The 12,852-nt window shown below is 41.8% G+C and overlaps 1 protein-coding gene across 2 annotated transcripts in view; it reads right to left on the reverse strand.

Annotated features, from left to right (window-relative positions):
* SH3GL2 (SH3 domain containing GRB2 like 2, endophilin A1) overlaps positions 1–12,852 on the reverse strand; it is a 202,582-nt gene that overhangs the window by 38,863 nt on the left and 150,867 nt on the right. For both annotated transcript variants that reach the window (XM_059071062.2, XM_067041444.1), the window contains exon 3: positions 8,881–8,953. In XM_059071062.2, the coding sequence (XP_058927045.1) occupies positions 8,881–8,953 (73 nt within the window). The remainder of the gene's footprint in view (positions 1–8,880; positions 8,954–12,852) is intronic.

Here is a 12,852-nt window from a genome sequence, read left to right on the forward strand (position 1 = left end):
CCTTTAAATGTGCTGTTGGATTCTGTTTGTTAGTAGTTTGTTGAGCATTTTGTTGTTGTTGTTGGGGTATAAGGGCCTCTCACTGTTGTGGCCTCTCCCTATGCGGAGCACGGGCTTCAGACATGCAGGCCCAGTGGCCATGGTTCACGGGTCCAGCTGCTCCGCGGCATGTGGGATCCTCCTGGACCGGGGCATGAACCCGCATCCTCTGCATCAGCAGGCGGACTCTCAACCACTGTGCCACCAGGGAAACGCTGTTGAGGAATTTTGCATCTATGTTCATCAGTGATATTGGCCTGTAGTTTTCTTTCTTTGTGACGTCTTTGTCTGGTTTTGGTATCAGGGTGATGGTGGCCTCATAGAATGAGTTTGGGAGTGTTCCTCCCTCTGCTATCTTTTGGAAGAGTTTGAGAAGGACAGGTGTTAGCTCTTCTCTAAATGTTTGATAGAATTCGCCTGTGAAGCCATCTGGCCCTGGGCTTTTGTTTGTTGGAAGATTTCTAATCACAGTTTCAATTTCACTGCTTCTGATTGGTCTGTTCATATTTGCTATTTCATGCTGGTTCAGTCTCAGAAGGTTGTGCATTATTAAGAATTTGTCCATTTTTTCCAGGTTGTCCATTTTATTGGCATAGAGTTGCTTGTAGTAATCTCTCATGATCCTTTGTATTTCTGGAGTGTCAGTTGTTACTTCTCCTTTTTTGTTTCTAATTCTATTGATTTGAGTCTTCTCCCTTTTTTTCTGATAAGTCTGTCTAATGGTTTATCAATTTTGTTTATCTTCTCAAAGAACCAACTTTTAGTTTTATTGATCTTTGCTATCATTTCCTTCATTTTTTTTTCATTTATTTCTGATCTTATCTTTATGATTTCTTTCCTTCTGCTATCTTTGAGGCTTTTTTGCTCTTCTTTCTCTAATTGCTTTAGGTGTAAGGTTAGGTTGTTTATTTGAGATGTTTCTTGTTTCTTAAGGTAGGCTTGTATAGCTCTAAACTTCCCTCTTAGAACTCCTTTTGCTGCATCCCATAGGTTTTGGGTCATCGTGTTTTCATTGTCATTTGTTTCCAGGTATTTTTTTATTTCCTCTTTAATTTCTTCAGTGATCTCTTGGTTATTAAGTATTGTGTTGTTTAGCCTCCATGTGTTTGTATTTCTTACAGATTTTTTCCAGTAATTAATATCTAGTCTCATAGCATTGTGGTCAGAAAAGATACTTGATATGATTTCAATTTCCTTAAATTTACCAAGGCTTGATTTGTGACCCAAGATATGATCTATCCTGGAGAATGTTCCATGAGCACTTGAGAAGAAAGCCTATTCTGTTGTTTTTGGATGGAATGTGCTATATATATCAATTAAGTCCATCTTGTTTAATGTATCAGTTAAAGCTTGTGTTTCCTCATTGAATTTTATTTTGGATGATCTGTCCACTGGTGAAAGTGGGGTGTTAATGTCCCCTGCTATGATTGTGTTACTGTCAATTTCCCCTTTTATGGCTGTTAGTATTTGCCTTATGTATTAAGGTGAGCCTATGTTGGGTGCATAAATATTTACAATTGTTATATCTTCTTCTTGGATTGATTCCTTGATCATTATGTCATGTCCTTCTTTGTCTCTAGTAACAGTCTTTGTTTTAAAGTCTGTTTTGTCTGATATGAGAATTGCTACTCCAGCTTTCTTTTGATTTCCATTTGCATGGAATATCTTTTTCCATCCCCTCACTTTCAGTCTGTATGTGTCCATAGGTCTGAAGTGGGTCTCTTATAGACAGCATATATACGAGCCTTGTTTTTTTTATCTGTTAAGCCAGTCTATGTCTTTTGGTTGGAGCATTTAATCCATTTACATTTAAGGTAGTTATCGATATGTATGTTCCTATTCCCATTTTCTTAATTGTTTGGCGTTTATTATTGTAGGTCTTGTCCTCCTCTTGTGTTTCCTGCCTAGAGAAGTTCCTTTAGCATTTGTTGTAAAGCAGTTTGGTGGTACTGAATTTTCTTAGCTTTTGCTTGTCTGTAAAGCTTTTAATTTCTCCATCAAATCTGAATGAGATCCTTGAAGGGTAGAGTAATTTTGGTTGTAGGTTTTTCTCCTTCATTATTTAAATATGTCCTGCCACTCCCTTCTGGCTTGTAGAGTTTCTGCTGAAAGATCAGCTGTTAACCTTATGGGGATTTCCTTATGTGTTGCTTGCTGTTTTTCCCTTGTTGCTTTTAATATTTGTTCTTAATTTTTCATAGTTTGATTAATATGTGTCTTACGTGTTTCTCCTTGGATTTATCCTGTATGGGACTCTCTGTGTTTCCTGGACATGATTAACTATTTCCTTTCCCATATTAGGGAAGTTTTCAACTATAATCTCTTCAAATATTTTCTTAGTCCCTTTCTTTTTCTCTTCTTCTTCTGGGACCCGTAGAATTCAAATGTTGGTGTGTTTAATGTTGTCCCACAGGTCTCTCAGACTGTTCTCAATTCTTTTCATTCTTTTTTCTTTATTCTGCTCTGCAGTAGTTATTTCCACTATTTTATCTTCCAGGTCACTTATTCCTCAGTTCTTTTCATTCTTTTTCCTTTATTCTGCTCTGCAGTAGTTATTTCCACTATTTTATCTTCCAGGTCACTTATCCGTTCTTCTGCCTCAGTTATTCTGCTATTGATCTCTTCTAGAGAATTTTAAATTTCATTTATTGTGTTGTTCATCTCTGTTTGTTTGCTCTTTAGTTCCTCTAGGTCCTTGGTAAACATTTCTTGTATTTCTCCATTCTATTTCCAAGATTTTGGATCATGTTTACTATCATTATTCTGAATTCTTTTTCAGGTAGACTGCCTATTTCCTCTTCATTTGTTAGTTCTGGTGGGCTTTTGCCTTGCTCCTTCATCTGCTGTGTGTTTTTCTGTCTTATCATTTTGCTTAACTTACTATGTTTGGGGTCTTCTTTTCACAGGCTGCAGGATTGTAGTTTCCATTGTTTTTGGTGTCTGTCCCCAGTGACTAAGGTTGGTTCAGTGGGTTGTGTAGGCTTCATGGTGGAGGGGACTGGTGCCTGTGTTCTGGTGGTTGAGGCTGGATCTTGTCTTCCTGGTGGGCAGGTCCGCGTCTGGTGGTGTCTTTTGGGGTGTCTGTGACCTTATTATAGGCAGCCTCTGTGCTAATGGGTGGGGTTGTGTTCCTGTCTTGCTAGTTGTTTGGCATAGGGTGTCCTGCACTGTAGCTTGCTGGTCGTTGAGTGGAGCTGTGTCTTAGCCTTGAGATAGAGATGTCTGGGAGATTTTTTCTGTTTGATATTACGTGGAGCTGGGAGGTCTCCTGTGGACCAGTGTCTTGAACTTGGCTCTCCCACCTCAGAGGCACAGTCCTGACACCTGGCTGGAGCACCAAGAGACTTTCATCCACATGGCCCAGAATAAAAGGGAGAAAAAATGAAAGAAAGAAAGAAGAAGAGAAAATAAAAGAAAATAAAGTAAAATAAAGTTATTAAAATAAAAAAATAATTATTAAGAAAAAAAATTTTTAAGTAAAAAAAAAAAAAAAGACGGACAGACAGAACCCTAGGACAAATGGTAAAAGCAAAGCTATACAGACAAAATCACACACAGAAGCATACACATACCCACTCACAAAAAGCGAAAAAGGGGAAAAAATATATATATCATTGCTCCCTAATTCAACCTCCTCAATTTGGAATGATTCATTGTGTATTCAGGTATTGCACAGATGCAGGGTACATCAAGTTGATTGTGGAGATTTAATCTGATGCTCCTGAGGCTGCTGGGAGAAATTTCCCTTTCTCTTCTTTGCTCGCACACTCCAAGGGTTCAGCTTTGGATTTGGACCCACCTCTGCGTGTAGGTCGCCTGAGGGCATCTGTTCTTCGCTCAGATAGGATGGGGTTAAAGGAGCAGCTGATTCGGGGCTCTGGCTCACTCAGTCCGGGGGGAGGGAGGGGTACGGATGCGGGGCAAGCCTGCAGCGGCAGAGGCCTGCGTGACGTTGCACCAGCCTGAGGCGCGCCATGTGTTCTCCCAGGGAAGTTGTCCCTGGATCACGGGACCCTGGCAGTGGCAGGCTGCACAGGCTCCCAGGAGGGAAGGTGTGGACAGTGACCTGTGATCACACACAGGTTTCTTGGTGGCAGCAGCAGCAGCCTTAGTGTCTCATGCCCATCTCTGGGGTCCGCACTGATAGCTGCAGCTCGCGCCTGTTTCTTGGGCTCCTTTAAGCGGCGCGCTTAATCCCCTCTCCTCGTGCACCAGGAAACAAAGAGGCAAGAAAAAATGTCTTGCCTCTTCAGCAGCTCCAGGTCTTTTCCTGGACTCCCTCCTGGCTAGCTGTGGTGAACTAGCCCCCTTCAGGCTGTGTTCACGCAGTCAACCCCAGTCTTCTCCCTGCGATCCGACCGAAGCCTGAGCCTCAGCTCCCAGCCCCCGCCTGCCCCGGCAGGTGAGTAGACAAGCCTCTTGGGCTGGTGAGTGCTGGTCGGCACCGATCCTCTGTGCGGGAATCTCTCCGCTTTGCCCTCCACACCCCTGTGGCTGTGCTCTCCTCCTTGGCTCTGAAGCTTCCCCCCTCCACCACCTGCAGTCTCCACCCATGAAGGGGCTTCTAGTGTGTGGAAACCTTTCCTCTTTCATGGCTCCCTCCCACTGGTGCAGGTTCCGTCCCTATTCTTTTGTCTCTGCTTTTTCTTTTTTCTTTTGCCCTACCCAGGTACGTGGGGAGTTTCTTGCCTTTTGGGAGGTCTTAGGTCTTCTGCCAGCATTCAGTAGGTGTTCTGTAGGAGTTGTTTCACATGTAGATGTATTTTTGATGTATTTGTGGGGAGGAAGGTGATCTTCGCATCTTACTCTTCCACCATCTTGAAGCTCCTCCCTCCCTTACTGCTTTCAATAATTTTTCTTCGTCTTTAATGTTTGCCAATTTGATTACTATGTGTCTCGGCATGTTTGTCCTTGGGTTTATCCTGTATGGGAGTCGCTGTGCTTCCTGGACTTGGGTGGCTATTTCCTTTCCCATTTAGGGACGTTTTCACTATAATCTCTTCAAATATTTCCTCTGGTCCTTTCTCTCTCTCTTCTCCTTTGGGACCCCTATAATGAGAATGTTGTTGTATTTAATGTTGCCCCAGAGGTCTCTTAGGCTGTCTTCATTTCTTTTCATTCTTTTTTTGTTACTCTGTTCTGCAGCAGTGAATTCCCCCATTCTGTCTTCCAGATCACTTATCCATTTTTCTGCCTCAGTTATTTTGCTACTGATTCCTTCTAGTGTAGTTTTCATTTCAGTTATTGTATTATTCTTCTCTGTTTGTTCTTTAATTCTTCTAGGTCTTTGTTAAACATTTCTTGCATCTTCTCGATTTTTGCCTCCATTGTTTTTCCGAGGTCATGGATCATCTTCACTATCATTATTCTGAATTCTCTTTCTGGAAGGTTGCCTATCTCCACTTCGTTTAGTTGTTTTTCTGGGGTTTTATCTTGTTCCTTCATCTGGTACATAGCCCTCTGCCTTTTCATCTTGTCTATCTTTCTGTGAATATGGTTTTTGTTTCACAGGCTGCAGGATTGTGGTTCTTCTTGCTTCTTCTCTACCTTTGTTTTTTACTTTTGTTAATATGGCTACTAGAAAATTCAAAATTACACATGTGCCTTGCATCTTACTTCTATTGGACATTGCTGATTTATTTTCCCCCCACAAAGCATCAGAATACTCATATAAGAAGACTGATTTGGGGCTTCCCTGGTGGCACAGTGGTTAAGAATCTGCCTGCCAATGCAGGGGACACAGGTTGGAGCCCTGGTCCAGGAAGATCCCACATGCCACAGAGCAACTAAGCCCATGCACCACAACTACTGAGCCTGTGCCCTAGAGCCAGTGAGCCACAACTACTGAGCCTACATGCCACAACTACTAAGCCCATGTGCCATGAGCCTGTGCTCCACAACGAGAGAAGCCACGCAATGAGAAGCCCGTGCACCACAATGTGAAGAGTAGCCCCCACTCACTGCAACCAGAGAAAGCCCGCACACAGCAAGGAAGACCCAATGCAGCCAAAAAACGGAAAGTTCCTGGGCTCGGGGGCATCAGACCTGGGTTCCAATCCTGGTGTTATCCCTTCCTAGGTGTGTAACTTTGGGAAAGTTTCTTAAATTCTCTGGCCCTTGTCTTTTTCTGAGGAAAATTAGGCTAGCAAACTATATTAGTTTTCTAGGTCTGCCATAACAAATTGCCACAAATTGTGTGGCTTAGAACAACAGAAATTTACTCTCTCACAGTTCAAGACACTTGAAATCAAGGTGTCAGTAGGGTTGGTTCTTTCTGAGGCTCTCTGGGAGAATCCTTCCTATCCTCTTCCAGCTCTGGTGGCTCCTGGCATTCCTTGGTTTGTGGCAGCAGCACTCTAATCTTGCCCTCTGACTTCATGTGGCCTTCTGCCCTGTGCCTCTCTGTGTTTTCTCTTCTTCTTATAAGGACACCAGTTGTTGGATTTAGGGCTCACTCTAACTCCAGAATGAGTTCATCTCAAGATCATTAACTGATTACATCTCAAAAGATGTTATTTCCAAATAAAGTCACATTTGGAGGTTCTGGGTAGCCCTGGATTTTGAGGGACAGCCTATTCAACACAGCATACCTCCATATACCTGAATTCCATTATACTCAGGAACACAGATGGGTCCCCATCAAAGATCTGTGTTCATGGATTTTTAGTTTCTTTGCTATACTATGAATTTTTCAACTGCATTTTCTTTTTATAATCAGGAAAAAAACAGCTACTTTTAGAGAGGAGACAGTGTATATAACTAGTGACATACTGAAAATGCATTAGTGCTCAATAAATACTATATTTTCCTCTCCTTCCCTACATTTAATATTAGTCTTACAACATGGAAGCAATCTAAGTGTCCAGTGACAGATGAATGGGTAAAAAAGATGTGGCACATATATACAATGGAACATTACTCAGTCATAAAAAGAAATGAAATTGAGTTATTTGCAGTGAGGTGGATGGACCTAGAGTCTGTCATACAGAGTGAAGTAAGTCAGAAAGAGAAAAACAAATACCATATGCTAACACATATATATAGAATCTACAAAAAAAAATGGTTCTGATGAACCTAAGGGCAGGACAGGAATAAAGACACAGACACAGAGAATGGACTTGAGGACAAGGGGGGGGGGGACATAAGCTGGGACGAAATGAGAGAGTAGCACTGACATATATACACTACCAAATGTAAAACAGATAGCTAGTGGGAAGCAGCCACATAGCACAGGGAGATCAGCTCCATGCTTTGTGACCACCTAGAGGGGTGGGATAGGAAGGGTGGGAGGGAGACGCAAGAGGGAAGGCATATGGGGATATATGTATTTGTATAGCTGATTCACTTTGTTATATAGCAGAAACTAACACAACATTGTAAAGAAATTATACTCCAATAAAGATGTTAAAAAATATATATTAGCCTTACAACAGCAGGGCTAAGTAATCCTAGCAACATTCATGCATAAATCCCAGGAAATGAGGGAGCACGTCAAGGTTCTACTCAAAGACAAAGACAAAAACGACCTTCCCTAAACGATGACTTCTTACCGTGAGACGTGGGGCGAACAGTTCTCTTTTCAAAACTGACCTATCACACTGTTTAAATACTTAGGAACAGGTGAAGGTCTCTTAGATAAGAGATTCATGAATCTCTGTGGAATACAGAGGTCATGAAGAAGGCTGCAGGCAAAACTTGGAAACTTCAGTTTTGCTATTCGTTGCCTAATTTGCCAACAATTTGGTCTACTATCAGTTAAATGTCTGGTTCCTATGGCTTAACACTTACTTCAATATTTTCCTTCCTCACATAATCCCATCTCTGATGCAGTTTTTAAAAAAAACTGAGAATGTTATTCCCACAGTTTGGGCTGAGTGAAAGCTGCAGCCAGCAGCAGAAAGCAGTAGAGAGCTGGTCAGCACTGACTGTGCTGGTCTGCCTCCTCTTACCCCACGTATTTCCTTTTCTTATCTCTCACCCATTAATACTCAGAATCCAAACACAGTTGGGACTGACACAGTGCCTGAACCATCTCCCCTAGGACCACCACAGACAGGAATCTCAACCTGAAACTCCCAAAGAAACTGGTCTCACGATACGTGGTTTTCCCAATATTCATACGTTTTACTTAAATATATTCAACCTTGCTTCAAGTTCCTATACTCTGCAGTTAGGAACTGCTATTCAGGAAGAGTGCTGAGGAGGTCTATAGTATCAGCTGCTTTGCTCTGTCACACCTTGTGCTCTTTGAGATCACCCCACTTCTGCCTGGTTCTCTTTTCAAGGTACAGCTCCATTATCTCTATTATAACTCCCTTCTCTTAAGAGTGTAATAGGTTAGCAAGAACAAGTGCTGATCTGTGATGTGCTTGGAGAAAAATCAGAACAAAGAACAACCCTCCAAAGACTTCAGTGATGCGTATGGACAGAAACCCTCTGTATTTCACAAAAACCGTTCAACTTCCTACTTTTTCACACCTTTGGTGAATTACTATGTTTTATCTGAAAATCCTCTCAATTTTCTTTCTTACAATCCCTTTCAAATGAGTTCAGTTAATAACAGCTTGCAGCTAACCTGACATCATGTGCCACCCATGCTGTCCACACAGTGCTGTTTGTTAATTACACTACAGTCAGATAAAATATCACAGAAGCCTCCAGTTACTTCAGTGTGAACCTAAAAAGTCCTCCCTTCCCAGTCGAAATGCTCCATCTGAAGTCACTGAACTTCCAGAAGGGAGGACAGAGCAAGCAGAAGCACACCAAACCTAGCCTGTCTACCAAAGAGAAACAAAAAGCTACCTGGAGGGATACCCCTGCAAGTATAAAACGAGCCCTTACCTGGATTGGGTTGAAGGTACTCAATTGTTTTAGTCATTATTTCCATCACAGCCCTGCTGGTGACATCCACTTTCTGAAATGAGAAAATAAATATTCTAAATGATGCAAATTATTAGCTTTAGAAACGCAGTTTTTGCTTGAGTATATGTACAACCACTGGTGGTACAACAGAGCAACAAGTCCTGCGGTGGAAGGTGAGGGGCTCACAGAGCTGCCAGAAGTAACACTGGCTTTGCATTCAGCTGTGTTCCATCAAGACTTGGAAAGCCCATTTACCCAAAAAGGAACCTACTAATTTCCTAAAATGTGTTTCAAAATATACTTCCTTATCTCCTGGTAAAATAAGTTGGATATGGCTTCCTCTCACTGGAAGTTGCCTGATGTGGTCTCTGAGAATGGTTCACTCTTCACTTGACACAGAAAACCCCAGAAAATCTTGCAAATCAAGAGGTTCTAATCTTCACGTTCACTTTAAGAACACCCATGAAGCTGGCCAGGCCATAGAGGGTGTGCATATCCAAAAAGCCACCAAGTCTCTGAAAGATGTCACTTTACAGAAGCAATGCATGCCATTCCATCATTACAATGTCGGAGTTGGCTGGTGAATCCATCCAGGTCAAAGAGTAGGGCTGGAAAGAGGGTCCATGACCCAAAAAAGAGTGAATTTTTTGCCGCACATGCTTAAAAATGCGGAGAGTAAAGTTACACTTAAGGGTTTTGATGTAGTGTCTCTGGCATCGAGCGCATCCAGGTGAACAGAATCCGAGATGGGCCCTGGACCTACAGAGCTCGTGGATGGATTAACCCCTACCTGAGCCCTCTCTGCCACACTAAGATGATCCCTTTTGAAAAAGAGCAAATTGTACCTAAACCTGAAGAGGAGGTTGCACAGAAGATGTCCTAAAAGAAACTGAAGAAACAAAAATATATGACTCAGGAATAAATTCAGCATAAAATAAACTCAATTTTTTTTTTAAAAAGGTGGAGCTATGAAACATATTTTGCCCCAGAGGCATTTACTGGATGTCTACAGAGGGCCAGGCATGGTGGCATGTTTCACTGCTCTAAAGAAAGAAACATGCAACATTGACTCTGTTTGTTCAAGTAAAAGAGGGAAAGTTTTTATTTAACTTCTGAGAACATCCCAAGTACATAAAAATCTTGAGTAAACACTTCTAATCAGTTCTTGAACTTTTGGTTAACTCTAAATTAAAATCTTGGTCCTAGAATCTATCCTTGTAAAATTCTGAATGGTCAGTATTTGCACTCAGCAGGTCATCATGTCCTCTCTCTGTTGCACCCTTTCTACCACATGAAGAGGCCGTGCCATGATGTCCTCTCTACATTCCCCCATGAAATCCTTTTCTCATCAACACGTGTGGTCCATTCATTCACTCTGCAGGGTAAATGACTACTGAAAATTAGTGCATCCTCCTATCCAAGGTATGTACATGGAATACATAAGTATGAATGAAGGGAATTAATTTTTGATGGCAGAATATCAGATCTCAATTAAGTTAAAGGAGACTTTGTTGTTTTCTTTAGAGTTCAAGGGCTCCTTCCTCAATTCCAATTTTTCTGTAACCTACTGCACCTACATACAAAAATCATCCTTTTATGGATGGGGCAAGCCTCCTTCTCTTTCTTTCTTTTTTTTTTTTTAATTAATTTTTTATAGGAATATGGTTGCTTTACAATGTTGTGTTAGCCTCCACTGCACAACAAAAGAATCAGCCATACACATATAGATATCCTCTCCCTTTTGGACTTGCCTCCCACTCAGGTTACCACAGTGCATTAGGTAGAGTTCCCTGTGCTATACAGTATGTGCCCGTCAGTTGTCTATTTTATACATAGTATCAGTACTGTATATGTGTCAATACCAGTCTCCCAATTCCTCCCACCCCACCCCTTTCCCCATTGGTATCCATATATTTGTTTTCTACGTCTGTGTAAGCCTTCTTCTCTTTCATAATCAGAAACCAAACCAGAACCAGAAGATTTTATCTTTCAGCTTTGTTTTTCAATACTTAATCATTTCCCCTTCCATGGTAGTCAGATTAATGTGTGTGTAAGGAGCTTGCTACTACTGTGATTAAGAGAGGAAACATTTTTTCTTATGAGGTCATCATGGTATAAAATTACCTTAAAAAGCATTCCTATTTAAGAGATGCCTGCCCACATGTGACCCCTGTACCACATTCTTTTGGTTCACTTGAGTGTTTAATACATCTTAGATTTGAGTATGTGGCTAAGCAGTATTTAGTTCTGCAATAAATAGTGGTCCCCCAGAGTTTTACAGTGCAGAATTTGTGTGGCCATACACGGAGGTCCTAGAAGTATTACTAACATGCCAACCACCCACTATGCACTCAGTGTAATGGAAATGAAGTCAAAGGGTGTGTGCAGAAAAAACAGGCTGAAAGTCCAGGTTACATGTGTGATAGGACAAAAACACAGATCTTCTGCTGACTATATGACAGGGCTTAAAGCATTCAATGTCAAATGTATCCAAATGTCCTATGTGGCTATGACTGGAAGAAAAGTAGTTCCAAAGGTCAAAGTTTCTAAGGAAGAGTGCCAGAGGAACTGAATTGGCCAGCGACCACCTGGTATTCTGAATTCATCTGATGTGAGGAAGCTAAACAATTTCTAACTTTCCCCCATCTCTACCCTCAGTAATAATCATGACCACCATCATCATAAACTGTTTTATGTTTGTCAGAAATTGTTCCAAGGGCTTTAAATATCTTTACATACTAAATCCTCAGAAGCCTTATGAAACAGATACACAGAGGTTAAGAAACTTACCCAATTCCGGCTCCAGCGTATGTGTTGTTAACTACCACCCAATACTTCTTGGAAACACAAAAAGGCAACAGGGACATCTCCTAACCTGAACAGAGACACCAAGTCAGAGCTGCAAAGCTCTCTGTACCATCTCCTAGATGGAGCTGGAGACCTGGCATAGGCCAACCAGGAGGAAAGCACCTTCTAGCTCACCTTCTGGTTTTGTTTTGAAAGTCCTCAAAGTCTACAGAAACTCATTCACAAGAACTATTCTACCCTGAGCCTCTGCAAAAGGGAGGCTGTCCCAGGCTACGTTGTTTGACCACATGCCCTCAGTTACACTGGCTTCTCTACAGAAGCTGGGTGCCAGTAGTGTATATCTGGAGTGGTCCATGGGCAAGTCAGCAAGGAAAGCATGAAAAGTGGTTCTCATTTGTGAAGTGAAACCCCCTTTCCCTTCTGGGCTCCATAAATAGACCGCCCAAGTACTCAGGCTCTATAAATAGAAGCTATTAGCTTGGCTAAAGCCAGTGGTCTTGGGGGAGGCACAGAGACACTGAAGACACCAATATTAGAGCATTGCATTTGGTCCCCAAAGTGGGATTCAACCTTAGAAGAAGAGTGGGAATAAAAACTACTCAGTGTCCCCCATGGTTTGGCCAAAGTCTCCCAGGGAAGAGCCCATACAACCCCAGATCTTGTGCCCACTGAGGCAGATTCCTTCAACACTTTCAGGTACCTGATCTAGATATCAATCTAGAGAAATTTCTAGCTAAAAACCCTTTTGATCAGAGCATAAAATAACCTTCACTTGCAATCCACCTCTGAAAACAACTTTATCCAATATAATAATTTGCAGAATGCATTTTCAGGACATACACCAAACAGGCAAGAGCTACTAGCAAATTCATTTAGTAGGATCTTACTCCTGATTTTACACTTGACAGAGTTAATAAACATAAGAGAACAAGGCCAGTAGAGCATCCAGTCCAAAGCCTTGATTTTTTAAATATGCCAGTCTGAACCTGGAGAAGGGAAATGAATTCTCCAAGGTCACACAACTCACGCAGCTATCATGGGAAGAAATACAGTTCCAAAGGTCATGGATCAGACACGATTTCCAAGGAAGAATGCTGGAGGAACTGGATCGCCCAATGACATCAGCCAGTAGGAGGCTGACCA

Source organism: Kogia breviceps, chromosome 8 (assembly GCF_026419965.1).
Source record: "Kogia breviceps isolate mKogBre1 chromosome 8, mKogBre1 haplotype 1, whole genome shotgun sequence".
NCBI classification, from domain to species: Eukaryota; Metazoa; Chordata; class Mammalia; order Artiodactyla; family Physeteridae; genus Kogia; species Kogia breviceps.